This window comes from Geotrypetes seraphini, chromosome 3, assembly GCF_902459505.1.
Source record: "Geotrypetes seraphini chromosome 3, aGeoSer1.1, whole genome shotgun sequence".
NCBI classification, from domain to species: domain Eukaryota; kingdom Metazoa; phylum Chordata; class Amphibia; order Gymnophiona; family Dermophiidae; genus Geotrypetes; species Geotrypetes seraphini.
Genome location: NC_047086.1, coordinates 211,502,782 through 211,521,928, shown reverse-complemented (window position 1 = coordinate 211,521,928; position 19,147 = coordinate 211,502,782). Strand labels below are relative to the sequence as shown.

The following is a 19,147-nucleotide window of genomic DNA, read 5'->3' as shown; positions in this document are numbered from 1 at the left end:
GGGTGACATGATTGAGACATTTAAATACATCACAGGACGTGTTGAGGTGGAAGACGACATCTTCTTTCCCAAAGGACCCTCGGTCACAAGGGGGCACCCGCTCAAACTCAGAGGGGGGAAATTTAATGGTGACACCAGGAAGTATTTCTTCACAGAAAGGGTAGTAGATCACTGGAACAAGCTTCCAATGCAGGTGATCAAGGCCACCAGCGTGCTTGACTTTAAGAATAAATGGGACATACACATGGGATCCCTACGAGGGTATAGTTAAGGAAATAGGTCTTTTTAATGGGGTGGGTCAGAAGAGTGGGCAGTCTTGATGGGCTATAGCCCTTTTCTGCCATCATCTTTCTATGTTTCTAGGGTGTGTGTGTGTTTGGGGGAGTGTGTGTGTTGGGGAGTGTGTGTGTTAGGGAGTGTGTGTTTTGGGGAGTGTGTGTGTGTTGGTGAGTGTGTGTGTTAGGGGGTGTGTTTTGGGGAGTGTGTGTGCGTGTGTTTTGGGGAGTGTGTGTGTGTGTTTTGGGGACAGTGTGTGTGTGTGTTTTGGGGAGTGTGTGTGTGTGTTTTGGGGACAGTGTGTGTGTTTTGGGGAGTGTGTGTGCGTTTTGGGGACAGTGTGTGTGTGTGTTTTGGGGACAGTGTGTGTGTTTTGGGGACAGTGTGTGTGTGTATTTTGGGGACAGTGTGTGTGTTTTGGGGAGTGTGTGTGTGTTTTGGGGGGTGTTTTGGGGAATGTGTGTTAGGGAGTGTGTGTGTTTGGGGGAGTGTGTGTTAGGGAGTGTGTGTTTGGGGGAGTGTGTGTGTTAGGGGGTGGGTGGGTGTTAGGGGGTGGGTGTGTTTTGGGGAGTGTGTGTGTTGGGGAGTGTGTGCGCGTGTGTGTTGGGGAGTGTGTGTGTTTTGGGGAGTGTGTGTATTAGGGTGGGAGTGTATGCGCTGGGGAGTGTGTGTGTTGGGGAGTGTGTGCGCGTGTGTGTTGGGGAGTGTGTGTGTTTTGGGGAGTGTGTGTATTAGGGTGGGAGTGTGTGTGTTGGGGAGTGTGTGTGTTAGGGTGTGTGTGTGTTTTGGAGAGTGTATGTGTTGGGGAGTGTCTATGCGTGTGTTTTGGGGAGTGTGTGTGTTTTGGGAAGTGTGTGTGTGTTGGGGAGTGTGTGTGTTAGGGGGGAGTGTGTGTTGGAGTGTGTGTGTTAGGGTGTGTGTGTTTGTGTTTTGGGGAGTGTGTGTGTTGGAGAGTGTCTGTGCGTGTGTTTTGGGGAGTGTGTGTGTTTTGGGGAGTGTGTGTGTGTTGTGTTTTGGGGAGTGTGTGTGTGTGTGTGCGTGTGTTGGAGTGTGTGTGCGTGTGTTTTGGGGAGTGTGTGTGTGTTTTGGGGAATGTGTGTTAGGGAGTGTGTGTGTTTTGAGGAGTGTGTGTATTGGGGAGTGTGTGTTTTGTGGAGTGCGTGTTTTGGGGAGTGTGTGTGTGTTGGGGAGTGTGTGTGCGTTAGGAGTGTGTGTGCATTGGGAGTGTGTGTGCGTGTGTTTTGGGGAATGTGTGTTAGGGAGTGTGTGTGTTGGGGAGTGTGTGTGTTAGGGGGAGTGTGTGTGTTTTGGGGAGTGTGTGTATTAGGGTGGGAGTGTGTATGTTGAGGAGTGTGTGTGTTGGGGAGTGTGTGTGTTAGGGGGGGTGTTGGGGAGTGTGTGTGTTGGGGATGTGTGTTAGGGAGTGTGTGTTAGGGTGTGTGTGTGTGTGTGTGTGTTTTGGGGAGTGTATATGTTGGGGAGTGTGTGCGTGTGTTTTGGGAAGTGTGTGTGTTTTGGATTGTGTGTGTGTTGGGGAGTGTGTGTGTGTTGGGGAGTGTGTGTGTGTTTTGGGTTGTGTGTGTGTGTTGGGGAGTGTGTGTGTTTTGGGGAATGTGTGTGTGTTTTGGGGAGTGTACATGTGTTTTGGGGAGTGTGCGTGCGTGTGTTTTGGGGAGTGTGTGTGTGTGTTTGTATGTTGGGGGGTTATATCTGTTGGAGTTGATCTGTTTATACAGACTGAGGACAGGTGAGGGAAACATCACGGGTTTGATCTAAGAATGAGCATTAGGAGTGTGCAGCCCTGAAAATGTAATTTTGTTTAGTTTATAGATTACAGAGGAACTTGTTTTGAATGTTTGAGACACCTGTAATAATATATAGCATGTCAGGAAAAATATTATTCAGTACAACCCACTGAGGTCAGTGGTCAAAAAAATCAGTACACCTAATATTTCTACCCACTGTTAACATCTTTTTCTTATTCTGAAATCTCTTTAGCAGGGTAGGATAAGCCTCAGACTTGGGGGTCAGAAAATCTTTTTGACCCTCCCCTTATCAACCACTGGCATTGTTTGAAGTTGATGAATCATACTGCCGATATTGAGCATCTGATCCTAATTTGTCCTGACACAGTGGCAGTCTTGCCATGAAATGCTGGCCGCGTTGTCGGATTCATTTGGACTGTCTGCTCCTAATTTAAGAGAATGACATGGGGACAGGATTTATCCCCTTCCCTGCGGATAACCATGGGAAACCGTCTCATGTCTTTAGTGTCTATATCAACCTCGGTCCTTTTACACCTGCATTCTTCAATGCAAGGTTTGAGGGGCAGTGGCTGTGCCCATTCACATTCTGATTCTTCCCTCTCTCCTTAAAGAATGACATAGGGATGGTTTCCAAGGGGATGGGGACAAATTCTGTCCCTGTGTCATTCTCTGCGGAGCTAAAGTTAAGCTAGTAAAAACAAGACTTCCAAAGATAAGTGCTCTCTACTATACCAGATGGTTTTGTTTAAAGCATTTGGACTATGGATTTCACCTTTTTTTTTTTTTTTTTTTCTAAAAGTGGATTTGAAAGGGTTTGTTAAGTAAGTGTTGATTTATTTATTCAATTTTCTATACCGTTCTCCCTGGGGAGCTCAGAACAGTTTACATGAATTTGTTCAGGTACTCAAGCATAATTCCCTGTCTGGCCCAGTAGGCTCACAATCTTTTTTTTTTTTTAATCTTTATTGATTTTCCAAACTTCAATAGTGCAATACATGAATATATCATATATAATAAGTCATATAAGCACATTTAACTTTCAAATTCACATAACCAACCATTTTCTCCCACCTACCCACCCACCTAATGATAATTTAATAAAACACAGAAGCATAGATTTCCCCAAAAAACTTACCCTATTCAATTAGTCATATCCTTCCATCCTCCCAGCCATCCCATGTGTAAATATTTAAAGATCAAAATATGACAGAAATAACCCCTCCCCCCCCCCACCCTTCCCTGTATGTGTACCAAAATAAACTATCTAATCCAGTGTTCTTCAAGCACTGGTCCACGGACCAGTGCCGGTCCACAGAAATTTCCTGCCGGTCCTCAGGGCCAGCACGTGCATCAGGCCCAAAACAGTGTTCTTCAACCGCCGGTCTAAGGTGCGATCGATGCGGCATTATCTTCGAGCCAGCTCCCTCTTCCTAACTGATTCAGTGCATAAAGCCACGGGCAGTGGCTCCTACGGGCATCCTGCACCTGAACCGGAAGCCTTCTCTCTGACATTGCAACGACAGAGGAAAGGCTTCCAGATGAGGCACGGGATGTGCAAGGTGCAATTAGTACTATTATGGGAGCGGGTCTGGGGTGGAGATTGGGTAGAGATGGGCGGGGTCTGGCCCACGACTTAGCCCCGTGTTCTTCAACCGCCGGTCCACAGAATAATTCTTTTATTTCTGCCAGTCCATAGGTGTAGAAAGGTTGAAAAACACTGATCTAATCTATCTAATGTGCCTGGGGCAATGGGGGAGCAGGTGACCTGCCCAGAGTCACCAGGAGCAGCGTGGGCTTGCACCCACAACCTCAGGGTGCCAAGGCCCGTAGCTCCAACCATGGTGCTGCATTCTCAGACATAGAATGTTAAAAGATAGCATGGCAAACATGGTGTCAGGTCAAAAGCACGCCGGGACAAAGGCGTGCGCAGACAACTGAGCGCAATGCGGAGGTGCGCGCCGAAGAAAATGACTGTTTTAAAGGGCTTCGACGGGATGTGGGGGGGGGAAGCCCCCCCCCACTTTACTTTATACAGATCGCGCCGCGTTGTGGGGGCGTTGTGGGGGGTTGTAACCCCCCACATTTTACTGAAAACTTCACTTTTTCCCTAAAAAACAGGGAAACAGTTAAGTTTACAGTATAATGAAGAAGGTTACAACCCCCCAAACCCCCCACAACGCCACCGCAATCTGTATTAAATAAAGTGGGGGGGTTTCCCCAACAAAACCCCCTGTCAGAGCCCCTAAAAACACTCTTTTTCTTCGGCGCGCACTTCCGTCTTGCGCTCAGTTGTCGGCGCGCGCCTTTGTCTTCGGTGGTTTTGTCTATGAACCGACAAACATAGACAATGGGCTCCTTTTACAAAGGTGCGTTAGGGCCTTAACGCGCAGAATAGCGCGCGCTAATTTGCTTGCTGTGCTAGCCGCTACCGCCTCCTCTTGAGCAGGCTGTAGTTTTTCGGCTAGCACGCGCTTATCTGGTGCGTGCGCTAAAAACGCTAGCGCACCTTTGTAAAAGGAGCCCAAAGATGGCAAAACATAACTAACAAAGAATGGCAAAATATAATATGATAAAACATGATATTGCGAGGCAGCATTGCGAGTGAAATTTGGCAAAACGTAGTGCAGCAAACAGTATTACAAAGCATAGTTAATATAGTATGACCTGACTTTGGCAAAATGGTAAGGCAAGCATGCATGATGAAACACAGCATGGTAAACACAGAGCAGCAAACAATGTGCGGCAAACATGGCATGAGAGATCGTAGCATGGCAGACACAGTATGGTAAATATGGTGTGTAGAATAACATTGATTGAGATAAGTAAATAGCTGTCAATCTTTTTCAAACTAAAGGAGAAGTGCATTTCTAATGACTTTTGAAAAGAGTTTATAAAAATCAATGAAAGAATTGAATAAATTAAGAAAAATTTACTATAAAAATTACTATATGCTAAATAATGTAATTATTGAAGGATAGTTCTGTTATCTATGTAGATATTAGTGTTATGACTGAATGCAATAATATACTGTTCTTTTATTTATTTAACACTGTTCTTGTTTAAAAATCAATAAAGAATTATTATTAAAAAAATAATAATAATTTGAAAAATGTCTTAAGAAAATGATATAAAAAAAATGAAAGAAAAGATTTGTATGATTCAACTGATCTAATACTTGAACACTTGATTGAACACTTGATTGAACACTTGATGTAAGATGAAAAAATGAATAAAGAATTAGAAAAATAATTCAGGTTTTTTGGCCGATGACTGGAGCATGGAGCAGTGTAAACTACGCGGCCTATTGTAGTCTATGATAAGACTGTGCGTAGGCTCCTTTTCTGAGGCCTTTTTCCTGAACTAAGAGGAATATTATAGTAATATTAGAACAAGAATTGCACTTTTCTGATTGAGTGGACTATTGTTTAGGGTGATATAGTAAGTATGGTATAGGAGGACAGCGGTGAACAGTATAACATAGGGCTCCTTTTACGAAGCCGCGTTAGCAGCTTTATTGCATGCACATTTTTAGCGCGTGCTAACCCCCACGCTAGCCAAAAAACTACCGCCTGCTCAAGAGGAGGCGGTAGCGGCTAGCACAGCAAGCAAATTAGCGCACGCTATTACGTGCGTTAAACCGCTAAGGCGGCTTCATAAAAGGAGCCCATAGTGTGGTAGAACATTGTATGACAGAACATGGTATTTTCAGACCAGGACGGTGCTCAACAGCTTTTGAGATTCAGATAGTGAAGCGTTCGAGGCCTTTTGTCAGAGGGTCTGGGAGATTTGGATTGGCGCATTCTCATAGAGGATCAGGGGAAGAAGTGAGTTTTTATAGCCTTCCTGAAGTTCAGTAGGCCTTCTAATGATCTTAGGTTGGTAGGGCAGTTGGTTCCAGAGGCGCCGTAGGGTAGTGCGAGGAAAATCTTTTTCGGGCACTCTCAAGGTGGAGGGCGCATCCCGAGGGCACATATAGTCACTTTTCTTCTTGTGAGCGACATTAAACTGCTATCTTTAAACACTAATGTGTGGTTGGAAAGCAAAATATAAAAACAGGGAGGTTATTCAGCCAATGATTGATAAGGGAAGAGCTGAAAATTTTTTTCTGACACCCGAGTCTGAGGCTTTTCCTATTCTGCTAAAGAGATTTCAGAATATAAAAAAATATGTTAACAGTGGGTAGATATTAAGAACATAAGAACATAAGCAGTGCCTCCGCCGGGTCAGACCATAGGTCCATCCTGCCCAGCAGTCCGCTCCCGCGGCGGCCCAAACAGGTCACGACCTGTCTAAATCACCAGAAGGGGCCCCCATGCCACCTCGGTTTCCTAATTGAGTCCTATCTTCCCATCAAAGTCTTAGCCCTCCGGTCTTGCACCTGCACGACCTGGTTGGGTTTCTACATTTATTTTCTGGTTAGCTTTCTCAGTATCCCATGATCCCTTTATCCCTCAGGAATCCATCCAGTCTCTGTTTGAATCCCTGTACCGTACTCTGTCTGATCACTTCCTCTGGTAGCGCATTCCAAGTGTCCACGACCCTCTGGGTGAAAAAAAACTTCCTTGCATTCGTTCTGAACCTATCTCCCTTCAGTTTCTCTGAGTGCCCCCTCGTACCTGTTGTCCCCTTCAGCCTGAAGAATCTGTCCCTATCCACCCTCTCTATGCCCCTCATGATCTTGAAGGTCTCTATCATATCACCCCTGAGCCTCCTTTTTTCCAGAGAGAAGAGCCCCAGCCTATCCAACCTCTCAGCATATGAGTAGTGTTCCAGCCCTCTTACCAGTTTCGTTGCTCTCCTTTGGACTCTCTCAAGTACCTCCATGTCTTTCTTGAGGTACGGCGACCAATATTGAACGCAGTATTCCAGATGCGGACGCACCATCGCTCGATACAGTTATTAGTTTATTAGGGGTATAGGAATAATATTCAGTCATAAACTGATACAGCTAATGTTTAATATTGTTAATGTTTGAGACTACCAATAAACAAGTGGCTTATGCTTGATTTTAGGAATTATTTGTGTTTGTCGTATTTTCTTTTAAATATCTTACCGATTAATCACTACTGCATAATGCGATTAATCACGATTAAAATATTTAAGCTTCCTGCAGCCCTAGTAAAAAGTAAAAGAAGACTTTTTCACATTGTAAAATTGCCTTCTAGTCTTGATGCTTAATAACAGAATGACAAGCTCTTCCAACACACTAAGCCATACCTGAGTGAACAGGTAAGCACTGAAACAACGTATTAACTGTCTACAAAAAGCTTGACCTTACATAGCCTAGGGATACTTCCATGGGGACCATTTCCATATAAATTCCTTGATTTTCATTGACTTTCAAATATCCTGAAGAATGAAAAATGCAGTGTGACTCTATGAAGCAACAACAGTGTTTCAACCCAGGTAGTACAGTTATGGCCCATTAGTTTTGGCTCCCAGGATAACTCACATGAATCACATTCTTCCTGCTCGACATGTCTCGTGCCCAGTCCAGGACAGCGCCTCGCAGATCCACACTGCTCTCTGGTTTACTACCGGAAGGCCTCTAGGAACAAAAAGATTGAAAGGAGGAATAAGATGTTGAGAGCACAACTCCATGCCATCATATGTTGCGAGTCCAGCTCTGGCTTTCCAGAATCGCATCGCAGTGCACCCTGGCACTAGTGGTCCCACTAAACACGAGGGATAGCAGTTAGAAAATCAGCGCTGGATTAAGACAAAAACAAAAAAACAAAACCCCAACAAAAAACAAAAATCCTAGAATTCTTGTCCGGCGTAATTACTGAACATAGTAACATAGTAGATGACGGCAGATAACGACCCGAATGGTCCATCCAGTCTGCCCAACCTGATTCAATTTAAATTTTGAGTTGTGGCTCAGGGCACTGGTACTTAAGGGCATGAAAATACCCAGCCTTTGACCTCAACAGGGTCTACAGGTAAAGCCTTTTCTTCACCCCTTGATGGTGATAATTGTATTGTGCAGAATATAAGGGGGCCCCATAACTAATATGGCCCCCATAACCAATATATATATAAGATACACTTTTAGTTAAGAATGCCGGGAGAGAGAGAAGCCGAACCCACAGGGGGGAAGAGGAAAGAAGTGGCACTGGAAGTATTGCAATGGTGGGAGGGTGCCAGCAATGCCGAAGCTAGTTGGTTCAGGGCACCACTATCCCTCGAGTCATCCAGTCATCCTGTATAAGTGAACAGGATTTCAGCCACTCTTGGTCTTATGCTTGGCTTACAGGCTTCACTGGTGCTTACCCAACTCCCCGGACCTTGGACTTTGGGTTCCTTGTAGAAGATCAGGCTGTTTCCAGCAAGAACCACCCAGGACATGGCCCAGTTCTTCCTGTAAAGAGAGATAGGACAGCTTTCATATACTGAACAAAGCAAGGAGGAGGAACACTTGACTGGTCAGATTTTATTTCTGTTCTCTTTATTGTACTATTTTTTTTTATTTTTTTTTTTTTTGTATCATCAGTCACTTCAACAGGGAACCATAAATAGGAGCCACACCCTTGTACAATACCCCTCAGTACCTGAGTTTTCTTCCGCCCTCAGCTATCTTAGTCTTCTTTAACTGGCCTGCCTTCTCCACCTCCTAAAAATAACAGAACACAGAAGGAGTGACAATTGTGTGCATGCATGCATTTTTCAATACTTTCATCTGTATCTTAGTTAAGAGAAACTGAATCTCATCAAGGTGAATTCCAGACCCTTGCCCGGCCTTCACCCCAGCTGGGGAAGACTGGTGTTAGAGAATGGTTGTAATCTCCCACCCGGTTGTTTTTTTCTACTAGCTGAAAATATTTCTGTTTTTCCTGATACCGTGGAAAGATAGGAAATGTTAAAGCTCTAGAAGACCAGTCCCAAAGATGGAAGTACTACCACGTCATGTAGAAACTCTCAAACTGTAATGCCTAATTATGTTGACCTCCTCTGTACCAGCAAATTTGATTTCATTTATTGTGTCACCATTTGATATGTGTTCAACAACCTTATAAGGCACTGTTTAAAGTCTTATTCCTGGAATTGTCACCATATAGCATAAATCCAATATCAAATTCCAAGCTTCCAACCTTTAGAATATTCTTTCTATGTTACTCCTTTAAATCCTTAACTGATGTTGCTACTTCTGTTTTAGCCATAGACCTCAGAAACACCCCTCCTCCGTCCCATAAAGGTTATGATCTCATAACGGGGAGATTCATGTGTAACCTCCTCATCGGTCAAGGCTTAAATTTTTAATGGCTGATGCTCAATAATTTTATATTTATTTTGAACACTTTTTATACTTTAAAACGACTAATGAAGTTTATGTACTTATTTTCAAAAGTGTTGCTGTACTTAGGCTGGTGGACCCGACATGTTTCGCTGCCGCTTCGTCAGGGATCCACTCTTGCCGTTAACCACCATCCCGCATAGACTCTTAGAGTGGATCCCTGACGAAGCGGCAGCGAAACATGTCGGGTCCACCAGCCTAAGTACAGCAACACTTTTGAAGATAAGTACATAAACTTCATTAGTCATTTTAAAGTATAAAAAGTGTTCAAAATAAATATAAAATTATTGAGCATCAGCCATTAAAAATTTAAGCCTTGACCGATGAGGAGGTTACACATGAATCTCACCGTTATGAGATCATAACCTTTATGGGACGACAAAGGGGTGTTTCTGAGGTCTATGGCTAAAACAGAAGTAGCAACATCAGTTAAGGATTTAAAGGAGTAACATAGAAAGAATATTCTAAAGGTTGGAAGCTTTGAATTTGATATTGGATTTATACCATTTGATATGTAGCATCACCTCACTCAGAGAAATCAAAAGTGCTCAGAACTCACATGGGGTATGTCCTGAATTCTGGCAACAGCTTCTCCGGGCAACGTAGAGGATGGTTTTGTAAAGTTAAAGTCTTCAAATTTATGGTCAGATCGATTTCGGCGATGTGTTAGCTGTCCAAAGAAGGAGAAACAAGTTAGCCAGTAAGGCGTGCATGTAGAATTTCTCTCTCTCTCTCTCTCCAAAGCACAAAGAGAAAAGCCCTACTGGGAATAAAGGATGCACAACCAGCAAAATATCTTAAAACAGTGATTCCCAAATCTATCCTAGAAGAACCCCCAATTGCTCAATTTTTCAGGATATCCACAATGAATATTCATGAGCTCAGTTTGCATACACTGCCTCCTTGATATGCAAATCTATCTCACGTATATTCATTGTGGATATCCTGAAAAACCTGACTGCCTGGGGTTCCCCCAAAACAGGTTTGGGAATCACAGTCTTAAAACCTAAATCAGACTAATGCCAACATGTTCGAATTGGCCAGGTATTGTGTCTAACAAGGCAACAAAAAGAAAACAAGAAGTAGAAATAAAGTTTGACCAAAAGGGGTGAGAGTTATCAATGTGGCCTACAATTAAGATGAATTATTTTACTGTTAATTCTAGTCATTAATAGGGTTACCAGATCTTAATATTGTAAAATCCGGACCCATGGCCCTGCCCCCAGGCTGCCCCATTCCGCCCAAGTCACGCCCAGTTCTGCCTCAGTCTCGCCCCACCTCAACCTGTTTTCGTGCTTGGAGCCGCATCAGGAGGGCATCTGCACATGACATCACATGCATGCAAGTGATGTCACCACATTGCATCCGTGCATGCGCAGATGCCCTGCTGACGCGGTCCCAAAAAGACATAGGGGGTGGCATTGCTTGGCCACTTGTATGCTCATGTGCCGAAGAGAGTAAAACTAAAATAAAAAATAAAATACGATGCCCACCGATCAAGTTCCAACCACTTAGCGTTCCCTTTGCGACCCAATTTCCCTCCGACCCGATTCACTTAACTCTGTCCCGATCATCTTCCAATTCGCAAATACAAATGAGGGGGAACGGCATTCAAATGTAGGCAGGCAGCGATTCACTAAACAAAATGAGGGACACCGACTGGGCTGCCCAATCCAAAAATAATCGACTGCTGAGGACCAGTCGCTCAGGTCCTTTCCGACTGCCCTGCCTTCTGCCGCCCTTCTCTCTTGCCCTGCTTCTCTGCTCTCTGCCATGCTTCTCTGCCCCGGTCTGCTCCCTGCCTCCCCGACTCTCTCTCTGCCACCCCGAACTGACTCTCTGACTCCCCTACTCTGGATGCCGTATCAAAAAAATAAAGTTTTAAAAGCCAGTGTTTAGAGCACAGCGCTGCTCTGCTTCTGCCCCAGCCTTCCCCTGCAGTGCAAGCCCATGGTTTTAAACCGTAGGTTTAAAGCGGGTTAAAACCATGGGCTCACTATAAAAAGGGAAAAGTAAAGGGAAAAAAAAAGGTCGCTGCTGTTTAAGCACACGCAGACCATCTACAGATGGTCTGGGCATGCATCGGGATCGCTATTCAGCGATTCGAGCAGTCGGTTGTGGGCATGATTCCGATCACCCTCATTTGCATGAAGGCGATTGGTGAATCAGCCCCCCATCCACGGATCGGATCCGTGGCATTAGTGAATCTAGCCCTATGTCCTATAAGCAGCCAACTGGGATTCATCCTTAGCAGAATAACTAGGCAGACTAGAAAGGCAAAATGAGCATCGCTTGCTGTCATCTACTACATCACTGTATTTAATCTACACAAGCAAATACCCCAAAAGAATGGTCAAACAAGACCCAAAAGTTCTTCAAAACTAGGATGTCACTGCTGTCGGACAACACTTTGGAAAAACAGAGTACTGCATCAATGATTTTAATGGGGGTGGGGTGAGAAATTTTAACACAATCCAGGAACATAAGACTTTTGAAATCAAAATGATAAAATATTTTGACACCCATACGACAGGACTTAAATTTGGAGAAAAGGCGAGAGAGAGGAGATTTGATAGAGAGGATTAAATACCTAAGTGGCATAAATGCACGCGGCGAGTTTCATTTGAAAAGAAGCTCCAGAATAAGAGGCCATAGGATGAAGTTAATAGGTAATAGGGTCAGGAATCATCTAAGGAAATCCTTTTTTTACAGAAAGGGTAGTAGATGTGTGGAAGAGTCTCCCGGTAGAGGTGATGGAGTCAAAGACTATGTCTGAATTCAAGAAAGCGTGAGACAGGCACGTGGGATCTTTAGGGAGAGGAGGAGATAGTGGATGCTGCAGATGGGCAAACTGGATGGGCTATTTGGCCTTTATCTGCCATCATGTTTCTATGTAACTAAGACCTTGGTTTCCTTTTGCAAACCATGAATTTAAACTGCTTTGTTGCCTTCCTATCTCTCCCACACAACCCTTGTTCACCCCTTCTTCTTCCTGTTAGACTGTCATTGGAATGCATTCATGTTTCACCTATATATATATACTGATATTTGTCATTATTTACTTATTTCTGATCTGAAGAATTACCTTCGAAATTTAAGTTAGTCAAATATAAAAAATATTTTATTTTATTTCTATGTATTACCTTTAAAAGTGGACTAACATGGCTATCATACCACTTTACTCTTAGAACACAGGAACATAAGAAGATCATTGGTCCATCTAGCCCTGTTCCCAACAATGGCCATTCCGGGTCATAGTACCTGGCAGAAACCCAAATCGTAGCAACATTTCATGCTACTGATCCAAATATGTGAGTTTTCTCTCGCCCACACGTTTTGAGTATCCTTGCAAATTCTCCTTTGGTTCCCTAAGGCAGGAGCGAAACGTGTCTGTGTCACGTTGGAACCCGCAAGCTCAAGATACGTTTGCTGTTTCGGACCACTTTTCTAGTGTTTGTTATTTTTTATAAAATCAGTAACTTAGAGCACTTAAAGCAATTGTGCATACCTACATACTTTACAGCTGGTGCATTGAATTATGCGATGATTGGGCGGTGAGGTGGTAATGTTGGGATCTCCTTGTTATCACCTCCATATCTCTGAGCATTATGATTCACTATCAGTTGTATATTACTTGTTCATATTTGATCATTTGATACTGAGTGTTCATTGTATACTTTGTTCACTGCGTTTTGATCACTCTACTTTCAGTTTTGAGAGATTATTGCCCTTTTTGTTTGTTTGACTGATCCAGGGCAAGCAATGGCTTCCCCCATGTTTGCCTCAATAGCAGACTATGGACTTTTCCCTCAGGAACTTGTTAAAGCCTTTTCTAAACCCACCTAAATATCAATCCAGGCAAAAGCATGAGCACTAATGAAGCCAAAGATATACTGTCACAACCCCAGCATTAAGACTAGGGTTGTGCCAGGTCAATCTCCTCCAAATCCAAGCCTTACCCTAAAAAGGGCTAATCAGAGTGACAGGCTAAGCTCAGACAAACAGATAGGGTCTGAGTTCCCATTGAAACACCAGGATACAGAACCCTGGGGAGGAGAAGATGAGTGGGAAAACAGCCTGGAGCAGCGGGAGGTGCCTGGCAGAAAAGAACAGCCTAAGAGGCAGGCTCCCAGCTCAGCTAATGAACCACTGCTGGGGCCAATTAAGGCTAAACAGAAAACTCAGCAGAAGCAGCAGGTTGTTCCTCCCCCTCACAGGTTAGGGCGTGTCCAGCTCAGGGCTTTAGAGGCTGTGCTTAGGAAGAACAAGTCAGTCTACCCTGGGTCAGCCCAGGAAGGAGGCTCGAGGGACTGGGCTCCTGAATCCCCACAGTATCAGGACATTGAAATGCTGGATGCAACTACTGTCCCTGAGGCAAACCAGCCAGCCAGCCAGGATGCCATAGAGCTGATGGATACCTCCATGGAACCTGGTGAAATCCACATGGATGAGAGCTAAGTGAATTTCCTGACTGTTTGTGTGCTTTTTGAATTTTGAAGTTTTCTTTTGGATTGTCTGAAAGCACAAGTGTGAGCAGTGTTAAGCTCACGGCTGGAGTTGGAGCCTTAATTTTTGGGACATTAAATGAAAAGCGGTTTTGTTTGGCATTTTTACTTTTTGCCTTTTCTGTTGCTGTTTGCTTGGGACTTGATTGCTGAAGGGGTAGTAAGTGGGGAAAATCCACGTAAGATCCTCAGGGCGGGATTGTGGGGCCAATTTTTTGGCAAGCTTTAATTAAGTGGATTCTGCTACTCCCCTCCCCCACCAGCTGTTGGTGAAGTTGGTTGGGGAAGGCCTGTTAAAGACCAGGCCTAGGCAGCATGTTCTGGACTGTTTAAAACCATTGGGAATAACCAGGGAAAAGGCTGGGTGTTCCGGTAGCCGTATTTTGCCTTCTTTGATTGTGAGACTGTTAGGGCAAGGCTACAATAGAACCATTTTTGAACTTACCTGCAAGAAAGGTGGGGGCTGTATTTTTTTGTGTATGCCCAAATTTTCTGTTTATGATTGTTTTTGAATTCGTAGCCCAAATTGGGACAATTTGCTATTTGAGGGAAATAAAGTTGGACTCAGTTTTGTTAAAAGCTTTATTGTTCTTGCCATGTTTTTTTTTTACTCATAAGAACCAGCAGGACCTTCAACCTCTTTTGAAGGCACGGCAGAACTCTGTCTTTGCTGAGCCCTGGTCGGGAGCCGTTTGCAAATCCTGGCACCGGCAGGCTCACAATACCTATTGCAGTAGCACAGTCAGACTCCAAATGGGAGGGCACAATGCTCCCCTTCCACCCACCCCCACTTTCCATGCCTCCATCCCAACTAAAATATTCAATACTTGAACTGCGGGGATCCCCAAGTCAAAGACGTCTGCAAAGGCACACTGAACTCCCTCCAGCACACCTCAGTCAACATCAGCTTTAGTGTTTCATGCTCACTGTCGACTGAGATATGCTGGGGAGAATTCAGAAAGCCTTTGCACATGTCTTCAGCTGGCAGGGTTTGGGGATCCCTGCTAGCTGCAATAAGGCCGTATCGCTGTTGGGTGGGACTAGGCCCACACATGGGTACACCACTGGCCTGTTGTATAGCTGTGTGCAAAGGTCTAGGAATCACTGGTGTTGGGTCCATAGCTCTCATATTTTGGGTCCTAGATATATTTTATGTGGATTATTAAATTGTATTTTTAATAAAGCCTGTATCTTAAACATCAACATCTCCACAGTGTTTTTTGTTTCTGCTTAACAATTAAAAGATCAAACTATAAGACTTACTCCATCATATATCTATGGGTAAAATACTGTTTTTCTCAGCAGATTGATTGGATTTCTAAACGCTCAGAGATATGAAACTCTAATATGGAGCCGAAGCCCCCGAGGAGTTCACCTTCCTGTCATAGCGTCATAAATTTTATAATCAATCTCTGAGACAAAATAATATATTCCCTTTTTTTTTCTTTTTCTTTTAGTTATGCTTTTTTCTTTTACTTATGCTTGTTTCTTCTTAATTCTTCTTACTCAATTGAAGTTATAAAAAAAAAAAAATCAGATGACGATCATTAATCAAATTCAAATCTCAACTTAACTTAAGTATATTCCAGGGTCTCAACGTGGCCCCGTTTCAATGTCTGCTTCAAGTGACCCAAATAGAGACTTCCACCTCTCTCTTCCAATCAATGATGTTGTAACGTGGTCATAACTGTATTTCTGCAATTGTGGTTGGCGCGATCAGTATATGCGCAACAGCGTCCCTCATGTAACTGAATTTGATTAATGATCATCATCTGATTTTTGTCATCTGTTTTTTTTTTTTTATAACTTCAATTGAGTAAGAAGAAAAAAGCATAAGTAAAAGGAAAAAAAAAAAAGGGAATATACTATTTTGTCTCAGAGATTGATTATAAAATTTATGACGCTATGACTGGAAGGTGAACTCCTCGGGGGCTTCGGCTCCATATTAGAGATTCATATCTCTGAGCGTTTAGAAATCCAATCAATCTGCTGAGAAAAACAGTATTTTACTCATAGATATATGATGGAGTAAGTCTTATAGACCCAGATTCACTAACCTGCCCAATTGGGCCCGATCCGGGCAGGTCCGACGAATTCAGGAATGAAAAATATGCAGATGGGGGCGATCGGCGGAATGCCCCTATCTGCCTGCAAGGATTGCTGTTGTGCGGTTCGCGCACATGCGCAGACCTTCTGTAGATGGTCATCTGCGCATGCTTGTCTGAGACACTACCTTTTTTTTTTTTTTTTTTTTTAACTTTTTTTTGTTAATTTTTAGCCCTGTGAGCCCGTGGTTTTGACCCGCTTTAAACCCGCGAAGGGCAGGAGAACGGCGATGCAGCAAGAGAGATCCGGGGAAGATCGAGGCAGAGCAGGGCAGCATGCGGGGTGAGCAGGCAGGAGAGATTGCAGGGCAGAGAGCAGGGCTTCCAGTCAGAAAGACGTTTTTGACTGGTCCCCAGCAGTCGCTTCCTCGGGTGATTGGCCAGCCCAGTTGGATCGGAAATTTGATGTTGTGAATCGTGTCCCAGCCTACTTTGCATGCGTTTCACCTCATTTACATGCACAGATTCAAAGCGGATCGCAGGAGAGGTAAGTGAATCAGGCAGGAGGGAAATCTGATAGTAACGGGGTCGCAAACCGATCGGTATACGATCGGTTTGCTTTGTGAATCTAGACCATAGTTTGGACTTTAAGCACTTTACTTATCTCCTGTTCAAATTGCATTACCCTGTCCTCAGTTGATAACTATTAAAAGAAGCAGACACCATTATTTCTCAGCAAATTCTCAACACCTTATACTCCCCCTCGAACTGTTAGATCTCTCAATCAAAACCACCTAGTTGCTCTACATTTAGAGAGCTATTTTCTAGACTCTATACGTAATTCCATTTTTTCTGTTCCAGGTCCTGAACTATGGAATCTGCTTCCCAGTCATCTCAGACTTCAAACTTCTCTCAATATTTTTAAGAAAAATCTCAAGACTCTTTTATTCACCAATGCTTTTTCATAGGCATTTGATTTTATAATTTGGTAATACAGAATACTCCAATTGGAACACATAGATCGTCCCTTGCTTTTCTATTATAAACTGTAGTTCTTTCCCTTTTACCCTTTTGTGTTGTATGATGTTTTTATAAATATTTTATTTTTATTTGTTATTTTGTATCCCCATCAATTTTATTGTAAGCCGCTTAGTTATAATATGATTTGCGGGATGTCAAGAATTTTGAAACTTGAAATGCCTCTTTTACAAAGGCACGCTAAGCGTTTTAGCACAGATTTAGCACGTACCAACCACTAATGCTTCCTTAAGATAACATGCACGTGTTAGTGGGGATGGGCCGGAAAGGGGCAGGCCCGCCTCATTTTGTCGAGGTGGGCCTGCCGGACGGCCAACAATTAGAGGTTAGTCGGTGGGGGGCTTTATCTGGAAACTTCAATTCTTTTCCACAGCTCACAGAATTCTGTGAAGAAAACAACCTCTTTGGCTGATAGTGTAAAAAACACCACTAGTGATCACTTGACTTTGGATTCTGAATCCTTTTGATGGCCATGCTATTGAAGCACTATGAAACTCCAAATGTACTGCCACAGAAACTTGAAAAGAGACCAACAGAAAGGCAAAGATGGTCCAAAAGGTTCTGAGAGTGGTTACTCAATGACAGATGTTTTTTGTCATTGAGTAACCACTCTCAGAACCTTTTGGACCATCTCTGCCTTTCTGTTGGTCTCTTTTCATGCTATTGAAGCAGCAGAGATTCCAGATGAAGCAAAAGAAACACTGTTTGAACTTTCTTCTGACAGTACACTGAAAACAGTGCAAAATGAGGGCCTGAGAAATATTGCAGCATTTTGGCAGATGCAGTAAAAGGAATACCCACAGCTACGAAAAATGACTGTTACAGAACTTCTCCCTTTTGCTTCTACATACTTATGTGAAACTAACTTCTCTCATTTAACAGCTCTCCAATCTAAAATAAGAAACCGCTTGTGTCCAGAACGTGACCTGATTGTGGAAATCAGTACATTGAAACCAAGATTCAAAATGTTTATTTCATCTAAACAAGCCCAGATCTTCCATTAAAAACTGTAAGAACAAACGTGGGCCTAAAGTCATAGAGAATTTGCCCATAGTGACTGACCAAATTATCTTTATTTCTACAAAAGTCATTCTTAGTCATGAGAAATTTAAGACAAGTTCGGAAATTCTTCGAGAAAACACAATTCCAGCTCATAGTTCAGTCCTTAATACTAGGCCTACTTGACTACTGCAATATCCTCTACCTCCCATGCCCTACAACCATAACAAAACAACTACAAACTATCCAAAACACAGCACTAAGACTCATCTACTCATTAAAGAAACATGATCACATTACAGAAGCATATCTCCAATCTTATTGGCTTCCAATCCCAGCAAGAATATAATTTAAATTCTACTGTCTACTATTTAAGACTTTATACGGAGACAGTCCAAACTACCTGAATAACCGCCTCATCCACAACACAGGAAAACTCACACCCCATTCTCATACCCCCCCAATTAAGGAGGTCAAACGGAAAAAAACTATATGATGGCCTTCTGGCCACTCAAGCAGCCAAACTAGACAACCAAATCGCCAATCTACTGACAGCATCCCTCGACTACAAGACTTTTAGAAAAGAAATAGACCATACTCTTCAAGAAAACCCTGAAAAAAGAAATAATACCGCAAGTTTTAAACTCCACCTCTCACTAAAGCCAACTACCCCAAACAAATAACCTTACCCATTTCTTACTCTCTTTGAAAATGACCAATTTTTTTTTTTTTTGTAAGTTCTTGTTGTAATACATCCTGGATAATTCTTTTGTAATCCGTCTTGGAACTGCAAGGAAATGGCGGAATAGAAATCCATAATGTAATGTAATAACTGTTTTTGATATGTAGTTTAATTCTGTGGTTACCATTCTGTATTGTTAATAATGTTATACAGTATTGTTTGTATATTAAAAATAAATGGAAGTTTATAAGAAACTAAGACCTTGGCTGTGATTGGTTGTTTAAAAAAAAAAATAGAAGAAATGGCATTACAATTAGTATTATTTTTATGGGGTGGAGTCAAGGGGTGGAGCTTGGGTGGGTATGGGGCGGAGTTTGGGCGGGTCTAGGGTGGGGGTACTCAGTTGGTATTTGTTATGCTTAGGGGGTACTTGGCTTGAAAAGGTTGAGAAACTGTCCTTGTTAATTGTACAAAAGATGTCTTCATTACAGCATGGCACCCATCAAGGTCGTCCTTTATCTCCTTTGTTATTTATTTTATCC

The 19,147-nt window shown here is 43.0% G+C and overlaps 1 protein-coding gene across 9 annotated transcripts in view; it reads right to left on the bottom strand.

The window, feature by feature from the left end:
- Positions 1–19,147, bottom strand: part of ARHGAP9 (Rho GTPase activating protein 9) — a 204,209-nt gene that overhangs the window by 54,352 nt on the left and 130,710 nt on the right. For all 9 annotated transcript variants that reach the window (XM_033936056.1, XM_033936054.1, XM_033936053.1 and 6 more), the window contains 4 exons: positions 9,896–10,006; positions 8,594–8,655; positions 8,316–8,403; positions 7,495–7,590 (listed from right to left, as the gene is read on the bottom strand). In XM_033936056.1, coding sequence (XP_033791947.1) covers positions 7,495–7,590; positions 8,316–8,403; positions 8,594–8,655; positions 9,896–10,006 — 357 coding nt within the window. The remainder of the gene's footprint in view (positions 1–7,494; positions 7,591–8,315; positions 8,404–8,593; positions 8,656–9,895; positions 10,007–19,147) is intronic.